This window comes from Heliangelus exortis, chromosome 2 (assembly GCF_036169615.1).
Source record: "Heliangelus exortis chromosome 2, bHelExo1.hap1, whole genome shotgun sequence".
NCBI lineage: Eukaryota > Metazoa > Chordata > Aves > Apodiformes > Trochilidae > Heliangelus > Heliangelus exortis.
This window is the reverse complement of record NC_092423.1, coordinates 4098808-4123109: the sequence shown is the minus strand read 5'-3', so window position 1 is coordinate 4123109 and position 24302 is coordinate 4098808. Positions and strand designations below refer to the sequence as shown.

At 38.0% G+C, this 24302-nt stretch overlaps 1 protein-coding gene across 1 annotated transcript; it reads right to left on the bottom strand.

The window, feature by feature from the left end:
- Nucleotides 1-3250: 3250 nt before the first annotated feature.
- On the bottom strand, nt 3251-24023 carry LOC139793730 (vasoactive intestinal polypeptide receptor 1-like). Its single transcript, XM_071738683.1, has 13 exons — nt 23991-24023; nt 22745-22844; nt 18200-18307; nt 17349-17458; nt 15477-15574; nt 13895-14027; nt 13174-13327; nt 11181-11241; nt 9972-10041; nt 8571-8662; nt 7450-7579; nt 6490-6531; nt 3251-3950 (listed from the first exon to the last, which is right to left on the bottom strand). The coding sequence occupies exons 1-13, from the start codon at nt 24021-24023 to the stop codon at nt 3762-3764; spliced, it is 1320 nt and encodes a 439-aa protein (XP_071594784.1). The 3' UTR covers nt 3251-3761.
- Nucleotides 24024-24302: the final 279 nt, after the last annotated feature.

Here is a 24302-nt window from a genome sequence, read left to right as displayed (position 1 = left end):
TCCACAATTTTAAAGAAATGATAGTGCATCATAGCACCTTTGCTTTAAGAACAAGACAGCTGGAAAATCCCCTTTACTAGGTCTGTCAGCACACCAAGGAGAACACTGCCTCAAATCCAGCTCTAGTTTCTGAAATTGAAAATTTCTTACTCTCACATTAAAAAACCCCAAACCTTTAATACATTTATTATTATTATTATTATTATTATTATTATTATTATTATTATTTCTCCATATCTCTAGGTTAATTTATTTGAAAGGACTTTTTAACTGTACATCACCAAAACTTGCAGGTTAGATCCCTCACTTTGCCAAAGGACTATTTCTGTCCCAGTGGGACAGAGCCATCAAACTGAATCTGGCACTTTCTGTAGCCTTGGCCATCATTTGTACAAGCAGTAACCACTAAATTTTCAAACAAGTTGGAGATGTGTCTGCATTTCATGCTTTAGTCACTCATCCATTGCTGGGCTTGGCTCCTTTAAAATCTGTTATTAATCTTGGGTGTCATCACAATCAATTTTCTCCACTCAACATGACTTGAGATTGAGTTTCCTGGAGAGGAGTTACTTTTGCACAGCTGTTTAGTAGATGAAAAGCAAGTCATAAAGTGCTTGTGATCAGAGAATCATAGAATAGTTTGGGTTGGAAGGGACTTTAAAGATCATTTAGCTCCAGCCCCCTGCATGGGCAGGGACACCTCCCACTAGACCAAGATGCTCAAAGTTCCATCCAACCTGGCCCTGAACACTTCCAGGGATGGGGAATGTGATGCAAGCACACAGGTAGCCTGAATGCAAAGAAATCAAGTTATGAGCCTTCTTAAATAATGCAAGCAGCTAATGTGATTTTTAAGCTGTGTGATGTCTTGTCTGGCCTCCAGCTGCTCTTTCAGCAAAGTCCAAATGTCCAAAACACTGAATCATAGCTCCAGGACAGTGCAGACATTTTGGATACCCCAAGATATCTCAAATGGCATTTGGTGGATATGTTTATCCAACTCTAGATCAATATCCAAATATCTTGACAGCTGTACGGTGGCCAAATGTAGGTGTTTACTTTAGGGAGAGCTGAGAAGCTCATGGATTTCCCTGACTATACTGCTAATGCTTCCACTGGTTTAGGCATCCAAATAATATATAGGTTGTAACATATGGATGCTTAAATTTAACTATCACAGCCTGTGAGCTGAACACCACATTTGCATTACAAAAAAAAAAAAAAAAAAAACCCTACAAAAAGGTATTTCTTATCACAGCATTTAATTTTTGTTGAAGATCATTCTCTGCCATGCAATGCAGTCTAAAGCTGATTATTTGTTCCCTTGGTTTGAGATGCACTGAAATCTTCCATAGTTTTCAGGCCTGGTGTTTTGGTGTTTTGTTTCTGGGGTTGTTTTTTTTTTCCTATAACTTCTACCATCCCTCTACTGTGCTCTACAAGTCCCTCTCTGGGTTGATGAGGCAGCTCAGCATTGGCAAAGCAGGTAAAGCTGCCTGCTGGGAGGATTTCTTCTAATCTGGAGTCCACACAATCAAGTTTTCTGAAGCTTACTGGCACTTTAAGAGTTAAAAATCTACTATTGATGAGACATTTCAGTTGCATTAACAACCTACCTTTGCTACAACACCAAGAAAACCAGCTGAAAAACATTTTTATTCTTACCAGGTTGTTATCTACTTTGTAAAGAGATTTTTAAAAATACTTGAAGAGTGAGAAAAACTCCAGGGCAATATAGGAAGAGAAAGCAGTTTTTCCTAGCTGATATAATTTAATGATGTGTTGCAGATACCCTTGGGTGATCACTGAAATCTCACTTGGGAGAGGGCAGAGCTCAGGCTGTGATCAGAGGCCAATGTTTCCTTCATTTTCTGGACTGCACAGACCCAGATTCCAGCATCATGCCCAGCACTCACCAGGCACCAGGAGATGGCAGTGCCTGCACACAGACCACACAGCACTTCTAGACACTGTGAAATCCTCTTTTGCTGCCTTTGCAGAACTGCTGAGAAGCAATAGATAACATCCCTGAAGTCTTCCTTACTCCTACATGCACCATCCATCACACCCTCAGAGGTGCCATCAAGAAGGGAGCTTGGAATTTAGTGCCTGGGAAAGGGAGTGAGGCATTAATTCATGCTGCAGGATCATAAAATTAAAGCTTTTCTTGGACAAACTACTCAAAATGATACATATTTATTGGCTTTAAAATTGCATTCGTAGTAAACACAGTTATAAGACTGTTTTTCCTTTTTCTATAAAGTCTGAAATGAAATATCCAAATTGACGGAATTAAAATTTAGAACCTCACAACATCTGCAATTGTCACTTGTGTTTTAGAGACACCTCATACAAATGTGTTCACACCACTGTGATAGGCAACAAACTTAAAGAACACAGGAGCAAAGGTTGTTTTTACACAGAAAACTGAAAAGGTGGTCAGATAGACAAAAGAACACTCATTGAGGACATCTGACTCCTTGGGTAAATGGGAAATGGGTTGTTGGGACAAATGGTTAAATATTTATAAAAATCTAGATGTATCTCTGCTCTAATACTGAGACTAGAGATGAAACATGTAAAATCAACAAGGTTTTCACAAATGTCATCTAGCCTAAAATATTAACCAAGAGTAGAGCAAAATGAGGGCCTGGAGCACCACTTTCTGAAGTTAAATTGATGCTGCTGTTCACAGAAAGCCAATGAAGGTTCTCCTGGGAATGATCTTATCTTGAAAGGAACTATAGCTATGTCTAACATGTCATGTGTGCCTTTTAGGCTGGGTCTAACCTGGTTTTGAAGGCCACCCAAAGCAGTGAGAATCTTCTGTGTTGATAATTCTGACTGCAGGAACATCTTTGAGTGATCATGAGCTGAGAAACGTTGGGCAGCTCTGAGATAATCACAGCAACTTGAGCAGATTAATCCTTCAAGGAAGGTCCAAAAAAAAGGACAAAACCATAATTTAATGGTGTGTTTCATCAACCAGCCTTCAAGGTTATGGTGGTTCAGCTACACCAGCCAGCATCTGGGCACTAAGACTAAGTCTGTAAGTTATTCTGAGCTCAAGGTACAATCTATTAGGTTTTATCTATGATTCTTCACACACATAATCTGCCTAACATTCAGATTCCCCCTCTTTTCCCACAGACATGAAACAGTTTGGGGTTCCATGGACTAATTTAATCACTGTTCAACAGAGATGGAATTAAAAAGCCCAAGCAGACAATGTAACTTGTTCTCCTTTTTTTGTGCTGGCTCTTGAGACACCTTGAGATTCCTTTTAGAGGAGGTTGCTGCCCCATAGGTAGGTGCTCAACAGGTTTCTGGGTGTAATTCCCATTAGGGTGGCTCAAGTTGTCTCAAAACAACAAGAAAAACATCACTAATCATGCTGGCAGATCTTTGCTACCACATAACTGTTCTGTTTCCACTGAAGATTAGGAATAATGCTCTTGAAAACTGACATTTTTGAGAAACCCTAACAGATGGATAAGCATGCTGGGCCTGGGAGGAATTAATGTAGTTCCTTTTTTTGGGATGCTAGCTCAAGGTCTGGCTTTTCACAAGAGAACAAGTGGATTTGATATGTTTAAGATGAGACACAAGGGTTGTGGGACTGATCTGTACCAGGTGAGAAAAACAGCTCATCTTCAGACCAAGAAATTTCCAGAAGGCTCTCAACACTATGGAAAGCCATAAAGGATCCAAACTGGCCGTTTCTTAGGTACTGTGTTACCATGTCATCCTGCAGGAAAAGTTCAGACAGAAGTCACACCATTCTGGTGCACAGAAGTTTTTCTTTTTGGACTAATTTTTTCAAACAGTGATAGCTGAGTGACATAGTTGACTGGACTGTTTTCTCTGGACAGAGTCCCATGTTTGTGTGTGAAGCTCAGGTATTCCTGGTACTGCCATTTGCACAGTTGTTTCTTCAGTTCACTTTGAACCTAGAGAAAAGGAATTTAAAAACAAAGAAGCAGAAAATGAAGGCTTAGTGGGTATTGAAGGTAAAATATGCACAAAGGCACTCAGATCAATCAGGATTAAGCCTTAACACATTTTTAGAACTGATACTATGGCCCTATTCACTTTTAGAAGCAAACACCTTTAGTTTCCCAAATTCAGAAGATGATGGTGAAGTTTTTGACAACAGTTTCTTTGCTTATTCCTGTAGTTCTGCTTCCTAAACATTTCCACCTTTTTATATTGTTTCTATTTTTCCTGATACAGATTCTTCTGCACCTTTGCCATGTGCAATCGTGGTCCTTCTCCAGGCTTTCCATTTATGCAGACTGAAATCCCTCTTCAAGATCCATTACTGACTCTGAAAGATACTGAAGCAACTGGAATATGTATTGCATTTGAGGGAGGTCTTGGGGATCCTCAAAGTTACAGGCAAAAATATTTTTTTTATTGTCAGACACAAAACTAACAGGTAGATTGAACCAGCCTGGAGGGACAGGGCCAGTTACTGACACTACTGGGGCCAGGGGGAGGAGACAGAGGGAAAATAGGTTCTGTTGCCCTACAGAAAGCAGCTCACACTCAAAGTTGTATTAAAGGGACAGCAAGGAGGTGCAGGAAACCCCCAGCCCTTGCTACTGTTCACATGAACAGTCTGCTCCTGTGTCCTGTTACTTCTGTTCATGTTCAGCTTCATCTCCATATGGCTCTCCTACAAGGGAGAGAAGGCTCTCCTGTGTGTCTACAAAGTAATTTATAAATGCCACCTTAAACTAAGAAGAAATGGCAAAAGCTTCCATCTCCATAGCTGCCATCCTCTGTGGCTGTCATTTGTACTGGGCATCCATGGCAGTGTTATAGCTGTGGCACCATTAGCTCCAAATTAAATGCAGAAATTAACTATTAGGTGAAACTACTTTTTCTTAAAGGGGATGTACATGTGGACAAATAAATAAATGTGTTTAAATACTTCAGACTCAGGAACTGACCTAGTAATTTTCCTATCTAATTCTCTACTAGGTTCAGGCTCTATAGCAATATATAAATAGGAGGGTGGGACATGAAGAAATAAATCTTGGCCATCAGGACTCCCTGAAAGTCACTTAGAATATTTAACATTGAGGTGTCCCCTTCTTCTACCTTTATTCTCTCTGTTAACCACACAGACATGAAACTTCAAACAGGGACAGAACATCTCTCTGGAGCTTTCAAGCCTCAAGCAAGTGAAAGGAGGTTTCTTTTCTCAACCCAGTACTGTCCCAGCAAGCTCAAGGCCCTCCAGCACTCCTTTGTGCCTCATTCCAGAAAACAGGACACACAACACCAACCCTCAGCTTCATCCCATACAGATGGGATACAGCAGCACAGTCTCTCACATTGATGCAGATACTTAAAGCTGAATAACCACACACACACAGAAAATATTAATTATTTTTTATGTTTGTAGGCAACCATGACAGGTGCAGGAAGGATTCACTGCCAAGTTTTAATGTGCTCCAGAAGCTGTTATCCTTATGCTGTGTGGACACAAGCCAACCCATCCCACCTTATCTTGGGGCAGAGATCACTCTTTGACTGCCCCTATTTTAACACCCAGAAGTTTTGTGTGTCAGGAGACACAATCTGCAAGCTATTTAAAGCCTGTTGGCAAGGAGTCTATGCAGACAGAAGGCAGGTGGGAAGCAGAGCATTCTGTATTTACAGTTAGTGTCTCAGAACAGCACTAGGATGACCATTATAATTTTTTTTTCCTAAGTAACTGATTTATTTTTGGCATTGTTCATCCTTGAATTAATTTCACCTACATCCAGCCACTGCAATGAGTACCCAGTCCAAGTCAGTGCTGAGAGTGGAACACTGGGGGTGGGTCCTTCTCCTCTAACCCACAGAGGTTTCTGAGGATGAGATGTGTTTTTACATTTTCTTATGGCATTTGTTTTATTCTGCTCATTTGGGGAAAGTGCAAGCAAATTTAGGTTTTTTAATTATGGGGTCTCTAAAACGCACGAAACGAAATTTATGTAAATTCCAACAGTGATACAAAAACAGGAAAGTGTTTGAACAAAACTACTGAAAATACAAAAGCTTCCCTGGAAAAGGGAAAGAGAAGGGAAAAGGGAGCAGGAAAGGGAAGGAGAAAGGGAAGGAACTCACTGGGAGTAAATAAAAACTAAAGAAAGTCAAGAGTGTTCCAAGGTTCCCATTGAAAAATCAGCCTGGTAACTGTTAGATAGAAAGCAGAAAAAAACCTCCCCTGGAAAGGAAGTCACCACCCATTTGTAATGGGTCATTGATTCAAAGCTCATTTTGTGCTCTTCTGGCAGAACTCTATCAACACAAATAGTCAGCAAAGGTACTAAGGGGAAAAAAAAACAATATGGGTATTTCATGCTTTCAGGAGCAGATCAAAGCACAGATCTGTTCTGGAAATACAAGAGGGGAAAAAAAAAAAAAAAAAAAAAAAAAAAAGCAAGAGAAGCTCATAAGTTGAAAAGTTGATAATTTAATGTACTTGGTACTCACCTCTGCATTTGAGAAGCAATATAGAAGAGCAACAACAAAACCCTACGAGGGGGAAGGGTACGGAGAAAAAAGTTAACCATCAGAATTGGAAGCATAGAATCAGAAAAAGACATAAATTGCATTAAAAATTTGAGTTAATTGACAGAAATGTCTATTTTTTATTGTTCTGTTAGAATTTTTCACAATAGGATTAAATTTTTCAGTGAATTGGTAACACTGTAAGTATATTATTGCCTTTGTATAGAGACACTAAGGGCTAACTTACTGTCCACTGTAACCTACAAACAAGTTTTTCCTCACATAAGGTAATAGGGACCTCTGTCTTATTCTAGTATATATGTTTAGTAGTATATTTATATGTGTTTTCAACATGTAACAACATGAATAAGCTGTTGTTGGATGCAAAAGAAAGAGGAAGAGAAAAGATCTCAGGTCTCAGGTATTTATTACCATGTGTACCATACCCAGACCTTGGTCCTCTCAAATCCAAGATATGTGGTATAGCAAAATAAAAGAAACAAAGAATCATTAACCTGATGGGTTCATTACTGCTAAAGGGCAGAACAAGTTGCTACAAGTTGCTGTTTCCTTATTTTTTCTTGATCCTCTTATCAGCACCTTTATTATATGTGGAATTTGTTTCAATCAGTTCACCTTAATCCACGGACTGATCTTGGTGGCACTCAATCACTGTTAGGCCATAAAAGTAGATTTTTGGGGGTTTTTTTTGTGATTATTAATATGAAGTTGGAGTCAGAACTCAAAACTGTTGTGAGATTTCAAACAAGATAAGGGAACAAACAGCAGGAAGAGCTCACAAAGGAGTCAGCTGGAATGTGTGTGTTGAATTGAGAGGCATTATTAACACCTGCTCTAATAACCAACCTAAAATGTAAAACTCCTCAGAGTTTGGTGTTTCAGCCCAGTTCTTTGAGGACTTATAAATTTTGGCCAACTTACCTGAAAAGAACCCAAGCCCAACTCAATATAAAGACGAGCTTCCAGACCAGTGCTTTCTGGGAAAAATGCAAATACAATGTAGTGCACTCCAAAGAGGGGGATCAGAAGTAATGTAGATTTAGCAAGTCTCCTGGCAAACCAAGGATTGAAGAAGAATGCACTGTTAGAGATACAGAATTAGGGATAACAGCTGCATGTTGAAACAACTTTTAACACAGAAAAGAGCTCCATAATGGTGATAACTACACCCAACAGAGGGATGGAAAGATTACATTCCACTAAAACCTGCTTTGCACAGGTGAACAAATCAACATTTATGTTTTCTGGACTGGTCTTTAAGGGTTCTTCTACCTCCTATAAAGGCAGAAATAGGAGCACTGAACTAAGTACTCTGATCTACTCTCCTGGGACTGATCTCAATCACACGGATGTATCCCCCATGAGTCTCACCTTCCAAAAGTGTCACTGGAGATCTAATCAGCACTGCCCAATTTTCTTGCTTTAAGTGGAGTAAAAGACACTGATGATGCCCTAGGTTGTTCCAGTTGGCCTTCAGCTGAGTCCAGAAGGGTCAGATAGGTCCAGAGGCTTTAAGCTAAGTCCTGTGCCATAACTAAAAGCCATACCCAGGTATTTTAGGATGAGTGAAATAGCTCACTGGAGTCTTTTGATGGCACTGATGAGATTCCCATTGATTGTGAAGAGGATTGTAAGCAGGAAGGACCAGGTTCAGTTACCAGAATTCTCATCATCATCCTATTACTGCTAAGAATTTAAAGGACATTATCTGCAGCTTTCTGTGGCTGTTTATGTGGAAAGGACTGGAAGCAACATGGATGCATTGGCATTTAATCTTTACAATCCCAAGCTGAGTGCTGTTGAAGCTGTAATATTTCATATTTTACTTTTTTCATTGTGCCCATCGCCATCCACCCTACAATTGTCCCCCTAAGGGAAAAGTTGTGATTTGTGATATATGGGATGCAAAGGAAAGTTTGCACTGTTAGTCTAGGGATTTGTCTTTCTCTTAGTAAGGAGCAGAGCATTTTGTGCTGCTCCCCATAAAGCATCTCTTGTAGCAGCAAGAATGTGTCAATGCCCAATGACCCAGAAATACTTACAAAAAGTGGCTTGAATGGCTCCCTCCTCCCTCTTGAGATTTCAATTTATGTACTAGAATTCTGATCACATTAATGAATATAATAAAGTTAATCTGAAAAGACAAGACAAAATCTGTAAACTTACTAAACAAATCAGGACATATCTTCAGATGATCCAAATTAACCAAAAATCCCCAGTCACAGGAATTGCACTCCTAAAAACCAGTGTGGATCTGCTCTCAGACCAAATCAGGAGCTTTAGAAACAGTTTTCATTTTTCCCAACAATATATAATTATACATGAAGATATGCTGAAAACTATGCTGAATTCATATCGATCTCCATATTTCAAGATAATTTTATGTCTCACATTAACTCCTTGCATTTGCCAGCACTTTGAAGATTTTACATGATGTAAACATTCTCCCCTGTTCCTTTCATTGCTTATGACAGGGATGGTAACAGATACAGGAATACTGTTCCCTAACTGAATTTAGGTGGAATAAACACGTGTAAATTTACATCCTGAGAACTAATTTCAAAAATATACTACATAAAGTTGTCTATATGTATTTTTTGTACTAAACCAGCTTCATATTCTAAGAATCTTGTCAGTAAGGATAATCTTTCTTCAGAACTGCTTTACAGAGATGCAGACACAACTGTGGTATATGGAATGGAGGTATCAAGCTGATTTGATTACATCCTAGCATAACTCCAGAAAATATAGGATTTACCCTTTATGATGTGATTCAGGGCATTTTGGTAGGAAAATTAAATAAAAAACAAAAAACCAACTAAACCACAAAAGCTACAGCAAAACCTCACATCATACAATTATTTTGAGCTACCATGTCCAATTCTGGAGTCCCCAACATCAGAAGGACATAGAGCATGTCCAGAGCAGAGCCACTGAAATGCTCAGAGGGCTGAGCAGCTCCCTGGGAAGCCAGGCTGAGGGATTGGGGTTGTTCAGCCTGGAGAAGAGGAGGCTCCCAGGTGAGCTCAGAGCAACCTTCCAATATCTGAAGGGGCTCCAAGAAAGCTGGGGGAGGGCTTTGGACAGGGGGGGTAGGGAGAAGACAAGGGGAATGGGTTAAAACTTGGAGAGGGGAGATTGAGGTTGGACTTTAGGAAGAAATTTTTGTTGTGAGGGTGGTGAGAGCCTGGAACAGGTTGCCCAAGGAATCTGTGGCTGCTCCATCCCTGGAAATTTTCCAGGCCAGGTTGGATGGAGCTTGGAGCAACCTGGGCTGGTGGGAGGTGTCCCTGCACATGCAGTGGGGTTGGAACAAGATGAGCTTTAAGGTCCCTTCCAAACAAAACCATTCTATGATTCCTTATTATTTTATTTGCAATCCAGTGCAAAGCATGTGATTTCATACTCCAAAAGATGCTGAAGACAAAATAAAAGAAACTTACTAATATGCTTAGCATAATGGGGCCTTTAATGATCCATAACACGATTCCGTTTTCATCATCATCCCAACATCTGCAATGGTCAAACAGAAACAGTTGTTATTTATCCTATGTGAGCTTTCCACACCATGAGAAAATGTCTCTGTCACAGAACAGGAAAGTGGTGGACACTCAGTTTTAAATCCCTATTTAAAGGCCTCTACCAGCACTGATACCCTAAAAGTTTCTGTGCAGCACAACCTAAAGGAAGTTTACTCAGCAGGAGGAAAGGGTTGGAGAATCAAGGCAAGGTCAAGAAATGTACATTTGTATTAGCAGGTTTCTTTCCTGCTCTTCTTTTATAAAAATGACTGGTTTACTGTGTGCAGATCAGAGGCTGAACTACAATGCATCCCCAAATACAATGACTTTGGGGTCACAAGAAAAGCAGGGAAGAAAAATCCACACCCCAAATAAAGGTATCCTGGGGGGAGACAACAGACTGGGGGTTTGGTCCTTGTTTTGAGGCTGTGCACATATTTAACATCAAAAACAATTCAGTTTTAGCTCATTCTAGTCAAGTGCCATGGTTTTATCATTCTAGGCTATATCATGTTCCCTCTTCCTGGAAGAAGAAGAAAGAAAAATAGGATGTGCCAAATGTAGTGAATAATAGAATCTTCTGCTTTTACATCATTGACCTGAGTCCTGAGCAGATAAATGTAAAACAATATCTTTCATCCCTGTGAAATCACCCTAAGGCCTCCAGGGCAGCTTTTAGTAAATAATCACCTACCTTAGACATGGCATCCATATTAAAACATAAAAATAAAAAATAAAATAAAAGAACCAAAGAACTGAATGGAAATGGAAGAAGAAACTACTTCTCAGGCTGTGAGAATTTGTTTGGGAAGTACTTATTTGAAAAGATTAGAGTTAGTAGGTTATAGCTGATGTTAAGCAGAAGTAGTGATCTTAAAATAATTATTTCAAGTATTAACATAAGGAAACCAAATGAAATTTCAGTACTTACTATGATACCATTAGTCCATCAAAATTAGAGTACTAAAAATTATATCCTGACTTGTTATGAAGTTTAAAGTTTAGAGGAGCAACTTTTGAACAAACTTTTTTTCTGATGCTGTTTTCATCTCTATTTTTTTCCCTGTCAGCACATCAAAATCCAATGTACAATAAGACAGCCCTGATTCTCTTACCCAAGCTCTGACATACCCAGTATTTTGTCGATGGATTCTTGTGAAGACCCAAGCAACTATCACAGCACTGGGAGCTCCTGGAAAAAGCACCATGGAAAAAAATTGGATTGTTTTGAATGCCATATCCCATGGGAGCTTTATTACAATAAATTTCACAGTGCAGCAGATTGGGTGCACATTAGAGTTCAGACAATGAACCAGACAATTTAATATAACTTTATGAAAGAACTTAACTTGCAGGTCAGGGAAAGGAAGAAAAAAATGACCAAAAAAAAAAAAAAAAAAAAGGTCAGGAGAATGAAATCAAAAGGAAGGAGAAAAAGGGATGCTGTGAAACTGTTTTTAGAAGTAACAGCCAAGGATTACTTGGAGGTTTGAATTACAAGCACTTGTAAAACTGGAAGAAGCACTTGTCTTTCTAGAGCTCTTTTATTTTGTGAATTGCAGCCAGGATATAACTCTTCCAACACTAGCTGGGAGAGTCCACACTTATGCCTTGAGGAGCCATCAGCTGATGAGTGTCCCATGAACATTTAGCTAAACACAGGAACTGGAGATTTCAGCACTCACTTTCTCATTGCTTTTCCTTCTGCATTTATGGTTGAGTAGTTATTTCCTTTTTTTTTTTTTTTTTGGTTTTGTGTTGTTTTATATTTTTAAAATTTATTTTTAAGTAAAATTACAATTTAAATTTTTTAATTTTTTATATTAAAATAAAATTAAAATTTTAATTTTGATTACAATTTAAGCAAAATTACAGTAAATTACAAGTAAATTAAACAATTACAGTAAATTAAACAAAATTACAGTAAAATATGGAAGTTCCAAAGTCTAAGCAACTTTCAAAGGTTCCATAAAAGGGACTCTAATCTGAAGCAGGTAAGATTTTCACTGATAAGTCTATAGAAATACAGGTTATACCTTTCTAAGTACCATTTGAGATCTGTACAAAAGACCCAGAAGTTGTTCTTCTTACTTTTAGACCTTTGTTCAAGACCTTTTTGCTGGGTCCATATTCAGTTCAAGTTGTCATGTATTTAATGGATAGAAATATTTACACCCCTATCATCCAAGCCCTGAGTTGACCCTAATATGTCTCTCACTTTCCACTGATTACAGATAGAGATGAGGAATAATACCCTATTAATTGAGGTGTTTTCTTTGTTATTTCAAGTTATCTGTGATTAATCAAGCTCTAAGTATCTACTTTCATGCAGTCATAATTGGAATAACTCAGAATAACTTATAAAATTCAGACTTTTTGAATTTAAATACATTTTTTAAGGTCTGAGAATATGAAGATGGAGCATAAATTACTGTTTGCCTCGGGATAATTTGGATTTCAGCATGCCAGAAGTGTCAGTTTAATCACTCAATTTACCTGCCTCTCTTTTAGAGTAATCAAGGTGAGGTACAAGAATACCTGAAAGCCATGATAAACAATGCCCTGCAGTGCAAGAATCTTTTTATATTACATGCACATATTCTGACTATCAGAGCTAATTTTATATACTCAGAGGTTCCCTAGAGCAAGAATGTCTCAGAAAGAAAAAAAAAAAAATAAATTTATTGATTTGGGGCCTGAACTTACATGATTTATGAATAATCTATCCAATACTGCTTACTAAAAGCAAACTGTCAACCTAAAGTTAATTTCATTAATTACTCCAGTCACAGGAAATTAATTACAATCACAAGGATGAATGCTGCAGTCTTTCAGGTAGACTTATCATAGGGCTTTGAGTAATCCATTTTATCATCTCCAAAGTTCTGAAAGGTGTAAGTATCTAACAAGATAAAAAGACAGTATAACTGTATGGGTTTGATGTAGTAGTACTGGATGATGGGTAGCTTTTGTCAGAAAGGTGGTAGGTTTGATAGGGATATTTTATCTCAGGAAAAATATTTTATCTAGCGTTGAAAGTAAAAAAAACAAAAAAACAAAAAAACAAAAAAACCAAAAAAAACCACCAAAAAAACCCCAAAACTGAAAGAGGAAAAGTACTAACCCCAGCCAGTATATATGAACCACCAGACATACTGCTTGTCTGAAACAAAGGTCAGCAAAAGCAGTGTTTGTAGGTATATCCCTTCTATAAGGAGCCAGAAGAAATTGGCTAAAATACTGAATTGGAAAAATGCCACAGCAGCCTTACAAGCAACCTGGAAATGCAGAGAAAGACAAAAGTGTTAGGGTTACTCTCCATCCTATTGGTTTTCTCTATAAGCACAGAAAAAATTCAATGTTACCATACAAAAATGAAGAAATTGTTATGATATCTGAATAGCTTTGGTATTCCACCAGTTCAGATGATTTCAGGGTTGTTGTGTTTTTTGGGTTTTGTTTTGGTTTTTTTTTGGTTTTTTGTTTGGGTTTTTTTGTTTGGGTTTGGTTTGGGGTTTTTTGTTTGTTTGATTGGGCTGGTTTTTTTTGTGTTTTTTTGTTTGGTTGGTTTGTTTTGTTTTTAAAGAGCAACACTGCCTCTCTTTTATAGATTAATTTTTTTCCTGATAGAAATTGCAACACCTTTGTCCATACAGAATAGCTCTGTACCTTCCACATCAAAGCTGAACACAGCTATAACACTTGGTCTTGGGATTTCCCTGGTATTGTTTGCTTAAAATTTCAGTTCTAGGGAACCAAAGAGAAATGGGATTAAGAAATCTCCATGTTCTCCTCCAGGTAATGAATGAAGTGTTAAAGGTAGGAGAGAAGGGGAAGTTTGGTACCGTTGACATCAGGCAGTGGTCCATGGTTTCATCTGCAAACAAAACAGCATCCTTGGTGAACACAGCAATTGCTCTCAGGATGAAGGAGACAAACAGGTGCATGTGTATGTAATTCCGTGTACAGTGGAATTTTCTGACATGGAAAGAGAAAAGAAAGGTTGGTCCTTGGGAGAAATTCCCCATGGTCTCATGAAAATCTGAAGAGGAATACAACATGAGTACAGACACCTTCCAAAGCAAATAAATCAGCTGGGAGGGAGCCAGGCATAAGGGAGCAGAGCAGTTGTTATCTGTTTAAGCCAGGAAAAATGCTGGGATAATTGTCCTTGAATCCACACACATTGAAAGGAGATGCCAGAAGCAGAGTGTAACTCTGGGGGCTCTGTGGGTTATGTAGCAATAAAACTTTTTAATTATTCTAAAGAACATTTTTGGTTGAAGAATCTTGCAACAGACTTTTCAGCCCCTTTCTGGCTGTCTTAGAAGACAATATTAAATGGGGTCAGTCTCATGGTGTGGGTTGGCTGCATTATTCTGGACTGCATTAGACTTATGAGGAGATGCTGAGGAAATTGGAGTTGTTTAGCCTGGAGAAAAAGAGAGGAGACCTTATCACTCCCTACAACTACCTGAAAGGGGGTTGGAGCAAGGTGGCTCTTACTCTCCTTTGCAATAGAGCAAAAGGAAACTGCCTCAAGTTGCACCAGGGGAGATTTAGATTGGATATTAGGAGAAATTTCTTCACTGAAAGGATTGTTAAGAACTGGCCCAGGCTGCCCAGGGCAGTGATGGAGCCACCATCTCAGCAGGGATCTAAAAGCTGTGTAGATGTGGTGCTGATGGACATGGTTGAGTGGCTGGGTAAAGGTCTTTTCCAACCAAAATGATTCTATGATTCTCTTTCTCTAGATTGTCTTGTTCATAGTTTTACCTTAAGCTGAAGAAATTTCCTTCAACTTTTGGACATATCAACCTCCTGATCCTGGGTTCAGCTGTAAGTTCCATGAATTTTAACACCCTCAGCCCCCTCCAGTTAGGAAGCCACCTCCATGCTCTGCACTCCTCTCTGCAGAGTAAATTTAAATCTTTTGTCCAAGTGAGTTGGAACCAATCAAAACCAGGATCCATTTCCATCTGACATCACCAAACAGGACATTTAATTTTTTTTATATCTATTTCCATAGCTCCCAGTTATGGAAGCATGGTCTTTCATAGAAGGAATGGTCAGTTTAGAGTTACTTCTGGTTCAGGGTCTTGAAACTCAGTTGCTGCAGAACATGTGCCGCTCTGCACTGGAGAAATAGGCATCTTATATCAAATAGTGATAACAGATTGGAGGATTTCCACTGTGTGGTGTCATTAAAGAGATTAAGACAGACTGCTCTGGCAGTTTTATTGTTTTAACATCTTCAGAGAAATAGCCCAATATGAATAGAGAAAGATCATTGCCATCAACAGTATTATGACTAGAAGGATTTGAAAATAACACCAAAAAATCCCACAAAACAAAAATAAAGGGTTTGAGGGGAATTAGAACGAGGCTGTCTTAAGACATCCTGAAATAGAGATAATTTTGTATTACCTGAAGGCAGCAAAGATAATTAGAGCTGTAATGAGTGAAGTCACTGATGCTGCATAGCCAGCAGTGTAGACATGCCAAAATGCAGAGTAATATGATTTCTAAGAGAAAAAGAGAACACAGACCAATGCTGGTGGTTATGCAGCATGCCCACTTGTGTCCTTCTTGCACTAACATCCATTTTCCCTTCCTGGTCCATCCCATCACCACTGTGCTTATCTGCATGCTGGAGATCTCCCTCTATTTTTCCCTCCATTGCTAACACATCTTTTTTTTTTTCTTCTGAATGCTGCTAAACCTTATCTATGAGACAAGTTTTAAAGCCCACAAGCTCAAAGGGCCCACAGCCCCTTTGAGCACGTTTAGTTTTTTGAGTAAGTACATTTTGTCCTGTAGATACAGCAAGACTCCAGGGCACTGGAACCTGCTGATGGGTGATATGTGAACCCATCACTTTAAACTTGGGCCATATGTAATAATTATCAGTTTTGATAAAAAGCTGTAAGTAAAATATAAATAAAATTTGCATTTAGCAAGTGAGGAAACTGAAACATTGTGAGTTAGCCACATGGTGTTGTAGAGATTAGAACATTAAGGCCAAGAAAATAACTCCATTTTTAATTGTTTGGATAAACAATTCATCTGCTGTGTACTGTAACATTTAAATTCTTCACAGTTTATTATTTGTTTTGCATTTAAGCATCCCATGTCTTAAGAAAAATGGAGCATGTTTACACTGCTTTACCTATGCAGATTTTATTCTGATCTGCTAAAAGATCATCTAATTATCTATAAATCCCAAGAAAGTAAATTCTCTGAATCCAGACAAATTTTCTCCTTGAAAATGCAATGGACAATTTGTTCTCTACTTGATACAAGCTATGTTTATCCAAAAGGCAACAATTCTAGGTTGAGACAACAGATTAGCAATTTTAAGTAGATCCATAAATAAATCATGTAAACCTGACAACCCAGGGAACATCCTGCTGTTTCTGGAATAGTTCTAATCTTCTATACAATGTTTTCAAAACACAGGTGAAAATTAGAGAATAGGTTCTTTAATTGCACAATGAAGGATGCCACTGCATTTTCTCTATTTTTGATAGGTAGCTCAAAAAACAACTATGTGCAGAATAATATGCAGATTATATCATGAATCCCCACTGAAAATACAAAAACCAAAACAAGTGGTTCTTGTGTGTGATGCATTCTTATCCTGGGGCCAAGTATGATGGTGAAATTTAAATCATCTGAAGATGTGGGTTAAAAAAATTACACTGGAGTCTACTTGAGTATCTGCAATAATCATCAGACAGGAAAAACAGGTTCCTACTCCACTGGATGCCTATAATATTGTGTGGAAATATTGCAAGAGGCACCCAGGAGTTCCCTCCTAAAGGTGAGCATTGACCATCATGCTGTAAAATTACAGGATCTTTCTCTCTGAGTCAAAGAAAATCTGGAAAAAGAAAAATCAGCTACAGGGATCCAGAGGAATTTTCCCTGAAAAATTCCCCCCTGACAGGTTGGTAGGTATTCCTCACTAGATAGATGCATGGGAAGGATTCTAATCACCTCTGTCAGAGAGCCTAAGTCTTCCTTGGGCAGAACAAGTGAACTAATTATCCACCTACTCATTAACACTAGGAGGAGAAGATCAAACAGAGAGGGAAATGCTACCTGCTACTCCTTTTTTTATTTAAAGGCTAATTTGTTAAACAGGCTCTGAAAATACCTAAAAGGTTAAAGCTTAGCACTGAGGATGGGTAATTACAGGGTTCTGACAAGGCTCAGCTATTTGGCAGCATCCAATTCCTCAGCACACTCAGAAGGGGATGCTCTGGAGAGCCCAAAAGCAGGGAATAAAAAACCTACCTGATCCTCAGGCCCTTTGCTGGAACCTTCATCAAATCCACAGGCAATGGTGTATGGTGGGAATGGTTCTGACCAAAATGCCTCCTGAGTACAATTTCTCTGAAGGAAACCTTTGGTGGTAAAATATATCAGAGAATTAATTATGGGGGGGAGGTGGGGGGCTGTCCTTTAAGTTTTGACAAGAAGAAACACGTTTTTATTCTTATTTTAATTCTTCAGTTAGGCACTTGACAGGTCTGGTCATGTTCAGCATGATGAGCTACAGAGTTGCAGTATTAGATATATAATTAGAAAAGCTGGGAGGTGTTCCCATTCATTTCGAATGCAATAAAAATTCTTCACTTCTTATAGGAAATTCCTTCTGCAAATTCACTCCTAACTACAAAGGAAATAATCTTATAGAGTATGTCCTGCAATTACAGCATGATCTGTGCTTTTGGACAAAAATCTGATCTGGTTTTGAAATTAGATGCAATTTTTTCACTTTGTCCTACTCTGACTGGAGGATTGGAATAGATGACCTCAAGAGGTTCTTCCTAACATTAATTATTTTATGACTGTATGAATCATAGATTCTACGACATACTTACACTGCTTTATAACCTCAGCAATATACCATGATCACTTTTTTTTTAGACTATCAAAGAGACTTAAACTATTGAGTACAGCATAAAACAAATGAGTGGCAAAGGTTGCCCATAATCCAAGACGTGTATCTTCATAACTACTGTATATCAACTGCTGTAACTTAGCATTGTGGATCAGGAACACATGCAAATAGCTAAATTTTTACCTGTAAGAATTTATTTTTAAAACATCTAAGGATAAAGGGGATAAGAAAAAACTCTTGCCGTGGATGTTGGTGATTTCTTCAAAAAATCTTGGACAAGGAACTTTAACTACTTCCCCAAAAGCAGCTCCAGGCCAGCAGGTTAGACCATCCCAATCTCTGGAACATCCTGAAAAAAAAAAATAAAGTCTCTAAATAAAGAAACATCCAGAGAACAATACACAGAATATCTTCCATAATATTCTGGGTGGTTTTCCCACAAATACATATGCATGAGGAAGAGCCACAGCAGCCCATGGAGCTCTGTAAATGAAGGTCTGGATTGTTTTCCTCTTCTCCTTGAAGTCACCATCATACTTGATATTTCAAACTGGATGATTTCCTCCCCTTATCTCGTGAGAAAATGTGCCTGAAATTCAAGCAGGCACAATCTGAAAGTCAAATCAACTGGAGGTCCTTCTATTGTCCAAACAAGAGTCACTATAAACAAGTCTGAATTACTATTAGCACTTGAAATTTATCATTAATTGTTTCAGAGTCTAAAAGCACACTTAAAAATTCAGCCTTAGTCCCTGGAGTCCCTGCTTGAAGTCTACCAATTTCTTGCAACTTAGAAGAAATAATACAACAGCTGAAGTCTTGCTCTTCAGTAATCAATGGGTTTTCACAGTGGACTTCAGAGATCAGATTCATCCCATAGCAGAAGAACATCTGCCAGCATCACATAAAATAAACATCATCAGGAGTAGGTCTGACTGGCTGGCATTCAGGATGTTGCCTAAACCCGAGTTTTCTCGTTGATGATGCAGGGAAATAATAAAAATAAATAAATCTAAAAAGCATTTTCAGATTTATCATTAATGGTTTCAGAGTCTAAAAGCACACTTAAAAATTCAGCCTTAGTCCCTGGAGTCCCTGTTTGAACTCTACCAATTTCTTGCAACTTAGAAGAAATAATACAACAGCTGAAGTCTTGCTCTTCAGTAATCAATGGGTTTTCATAGTGGACTTCAGAGATCAGATTCATCCCATAGCAGAAGAACATCTGCCAGCATCACATAAAATAAACATCATCAGGAGTAGGTCTGACTGGCTGGCATTCAGGATGTTGCTTAAACCCGAGTTTTCTCGTTGATGATGCAGGGAAATAATAAAAATAAATAAATCTAAAAAGCATTTTCAGATTTATCATTAATGGTTTCAGAGTCTAAAAGCACACTTAAAAATTCAGCCTTAGTCCCTTGAGTCCCTGCTTGAAGTCTACCAGTTTCTTACAATTTAGAAGAAATAATACAACAGCTGAAGTCTTGCTCTTCAGTAATCAATGGGTTTTCACAGTGGACTTCAGAGATCAGATTCATCCCATAGCAGAAGAACATCTGCCAGCATCACATAAAATAAACATCATCAGGAGTAGGTCTGACTGGCTGGCATTCAGGATGTTGCTTAAACCTGAGTTTTCTCGTTGATGATGCAGGGAAATAATAAAAATAAATAAATCTAAAAAGCACTTTCAGACGTTACAGTTAATGACAGCTTTGTCACGAGTGCATCACAGTGAGACTCAAGCTGTGGTCATGCAGTGTCTGCTGGCAAGTAAGTGTGGGTGCAAGACAGAAAAATTATCAGCTCGTAAAGATGCCTGAACCAATAAAAAAAGAGCACTGTGCTGTAACTGAAAGGAATCTCTAGGCAGTTGTATATATATAAGCAATAAAGCAATGCATGAGTTTTGTTTGGGAGGTGTTATTTTCTTTCCCTGGTTCTTCTCTGTTTCCTCTGTGGCGGATGACAAAATAAATCTGAAATTGTCAAGTGTTGAAATGTGGAAGCAATATTACTTGCCTGTGGCTGAGCAAAGTTATGCTCTGGCTTCCAAAAGGGTAATCCTGAGAATATTCCACAGCATAATCCTCATATCACCCATTCCAGGTATCCCCATTTTGCCAGATAGAAAACCAGAAGCCCTGATTAATTATCTCTACTTTTAATTGTCTAAAATGCTGGCAGTCTTATTTGTGTTAATTCCGTGATCAGAGAGAGAAAGGGTCTTCCAGGGAATGATTCATCTCATGTATTGGCAGCTCCTTTCTGAGGACAGGATGAATCACCAGCTGCAAATACCTAAGTCTGTCTGATGATTATAGCCTAAACTAGGCTGCTAATTTTCAAATTAATGAAGTCAGGTAACATAAATCCCATTTACCCACTGAGATTCAGGCACCTAAAGGGTCTCTCCTCTTCCAGGGAAACTCTGGGTGCCCCATCCCTGGAAGTGTTCTGGGACACTTGGATGGGACTTGGAGCAACTTGTGCTGGTGGGAGGTGTCCCTGTCCATATGGGGGTTGGAAGTAAATGATCTTTAAGATCCCTTCCAACCACAACCATTCTCTAATTCTCTGACTGATTCACTAGAGTACTTTTGAGGAGCTGGGTCTAAAATCTATTATTTTGGCAATGTGGGGTTAAAAACAAGAAACAGGTGATATTATGTAGGAGTGAAACCTGTATGTTTTAAGTCTTAGATCTGGCTTGATCTCCACTGACTTCTACAGTTTATATTGGAGAAACTCCTGAGTGCAGAGGCAGCAAGAACATTTTAGACACCAGGGATTTCAAATGATTGTCCAAGTCACCTGAGACTCCACCAAGACAGCAGTAGGATTTATATCAAGTAGTGTTGGCATCATAGATGCTTAAGTCCTACCCAGTAAACCAGGGCTCACTCTTTTTTAAACTGCTGAGAAAAAACAGCATTTTTAGAGCTTGATTCGATTGACCTATTTCACACATCTACTTCAAGATGAGTGGAATTGCACCCTGGACTCTACTGTGGCCCTCATTAGATTCCACTTTGTACAACAAAAATAAAGTGGAGCTGCATTAGACCAAGAAGTCTGCAGCACAACCTAATTCCAGCTCCTATTCCCTGTGATAGCTGAGAAGTAACTCTGTACAAATTGTGAACCTTCAGTTTGTCTCATGTGCAGTTCCTGGAAACTGAAATGTAAGCTAGAGACTCTTATCAGTGTTAGTTCAATCTTAATACACCCAAGATAAAAAAAAATAGGGGATTAAATGTCTTCCCAGATCCAATCTTTAATTTTAAATGACTTGGAGAAATGTTATAAATACCAGAACAGATTTTCCTTATTTTTTTTTTCAGTTTCCAGGGAATAAAAGGTGCAAGGGGAGCTTTCAGAAGATCAGAGTTGACAAGGTTCATGATTTTTAACTAGTTTAACAGACATTTAAGCAGTTTAAACTTCAAGTGGCCTTTGCTAAAAAGAGGATACCCAAATCATGAAATTATGTTTCTGGTAAAAAGAAAACCTCTTGGAATATCACGTTGTACTTTTCAAGTAGAAAATACATGTAAGAAATCATGATGTGAGATGCCTGATTTTTGCCAGGACATTTTTGGGGGGGTTACTGAATGTTCCAAGTGCAAAATGTGTCCACAAGGTATTCTAGACTTGATTAAATGGGAGGGAAAAATACAACTAAAATAGAGTAGGCAAGTACAGAAGGATACCAGACATTACAGTCATTGGAAAGGCTGCAGAAAAATAAATCAAAACATAAAGGAAATAACATGGGGCTGACAGAATTCCAGGTGCTTGCAATACTTTTATTTATACCAAGTGCATGAGGTGTCTTTGTCTGGTAACTCCCCTGTGGGAAATGAACTCCTGACAATTCAATCCAACTAAAAATATCTGACCGAGGTGGATGAAGACTTTTCTAAGCAAAGTTGGCTAGAAAAAAATATAACTGAACAGTCCAAAGAGCCTGAACATTTTGTAATTGTGCTTTGAATCAGTTTTTGAATTGGGTCTCCACAGTGGCAAAGAAGAATCCTCTTCACAGCAGTTTAGAATTATTTTACAGGTACTATAAAATGTTAATTTAGCATTCAAAATTTCTATTTGAGCATATAATAGATTACAATACACCACCACAATACATCTTTTCAGACAAAGAAACAAAGAGCCTCTAAAAATGAAGAAACTATTTTGAAGAAGTTTGGAATAATTTTTTAAATTTTATTTATTGGTCAAACTAATTTTGACCAGATTGGAATGACTCTGAACACACTAGAATTTCAGCATACTTTTCAGTGTCTTCTGTAGAAGCTTCTTTGGGGTTTTGGATGAAAAGTAAAGAACACACCAAACACACAATGTCAGACATTCCAAGTAGGGTTTCTATGTCTTTAATAAACATATAAACTTGTCTGGGTCTGAACTAATCATCTTATTCTTATTCTGTAGTTAGCAGAGAGAAATACAGCTCCAGAGAATGAATCATCATAGAAGGAAGTATCTAAACCAAAGGCTGTGAAACATATTCTTGGGACACTCATCTTTCTTCATTTACTTTAAGGGAATCTAAGAATACAAGTTCTGATTGAGATAATGAGCTTTTAAAGATGTCTAAAATCATGATATGGAGTCCGAGGCTATAAAAGGAGAAGCACTTCAAGAAAACAAATAAAAATAAGAAACAATTCTTGGTTCAAGAAAACTAAAGATATATTTATATTGTGCTCCTGAAATAACACAAGAGATATTCATGCAGAGCTTGGCAATCAGGTTCCATTACCTTTAATATCAGATGAAATTGTTTCATTCTTTTCTAAGCAGAGAGCCTCCTCTTTCACAACCTGCTGGAATATCTTGCATTCTGGATGGATTCCCTCAACCTTAGTGAGAGAAAGACAAAAGAAAGACAAAACAAACCAGGAACTTCTTTGATTATCAGAATGAGAAAAAAACAGGTTTCATTCCAGGTTGTGCCTCATGGCTCATGTTTTTGGGGTCCAAGATTGTGAAAAATCCAACTGAAGATTTTTCTTCAAATAGGAAGTATAAAAAGCAAAAGGGCAGACAAAGAGGAAATGGGGCTGTGAGTTTATACATTTATCAGTCTGTATATATGTCTGGATATGTATAATCATATGGATTCTTCTTTGTATTATAATATGTATGAAGTATAATTACTTATGTAATATGTGTAATCATATGGATTCTTCTTTGTATTATAAAAGTCAAGCACATTATCTCCAGTCTGTCCTTTACATCTCTCCTTTAAACTTAAATTTTTCACAAAACTGATATGGATTTCACAATTTTTTGATGTCCACCTCTTTGTCAGCTGCCCAAAACTGGAGAAATCCATCAGCTAAAATTCACACTGAGACCCCAGGTATGCATGAAGTCTGACCATATATATATATTTCTTCCCTGTAAAACAAATAAAATTAAATAAATGTCTTTAAATATACCTGTTAGGTTTGGGGGTTTTGTTCATTCCTTGTTGCTGCTGTTGTTGTTTTGTTGGGGTTTTTTTTACTTAATTATTTTGGGTGTTCAGAACGTCCTATTGGGAAAACATTCCTCTTTTGATTCTTGAGAGCTTGTAAGAATCAAGTTCACTCAAATGGGAGAACATGGTGTAAGTTCTTCCCTCCTCAAAGCAGTTGGTATAATTATAGAAATAGAGACAATAAATAGATGTTTTATTTCTATTTGGGCTTAAATGAGAAATACTCAAGCACAAGAATTTACAAAAACTAGAAAAATGGTAGTTCTGCCTGTAGTTTAATCTGTTTACAAAATGTTATCAACATCTGAGGATGCTACACACTCCTTAGGAGAAGCACTATTTCCATTTCACCAGAAATGAGAAAGAATTAAGTATTTCTTTTGTGATCTTAAGAAATGGTATTTATCCTACAGTTGAAGATACCTACATTTAAGTAGCTAATCAGATTCTATACATCAGTGATTGAATAAATCCTCTTATATACAGATACTTAGTGACAATTAGGTGCTGTCATGTATTTTACTTGGCCTCCATCTCCCACTTCAGAAAGTTCCATGTCCCCTCTGGTCCTGTCTCATATCTGCTGTGACTGTGGAGACATTCTTAATATCCTAGAACATCCCAAAATTATTAACACATGAGAAGCAAATGAATGCTGAGAAAGTATCTACAATGTCAGGGCCTATCTGTGACCTTGTTACCTGAGTTTCTTTTGCAGTCTATGGAAATTTAAAGGATGTTTCACTTATCCAGGAATGTGAAGGGCAGTTTGAGATGCTATAGAGAACCTCAGCCCTCTTGTGTAGGTTCAGTGTTGATTTTGCCAGCCCCACAT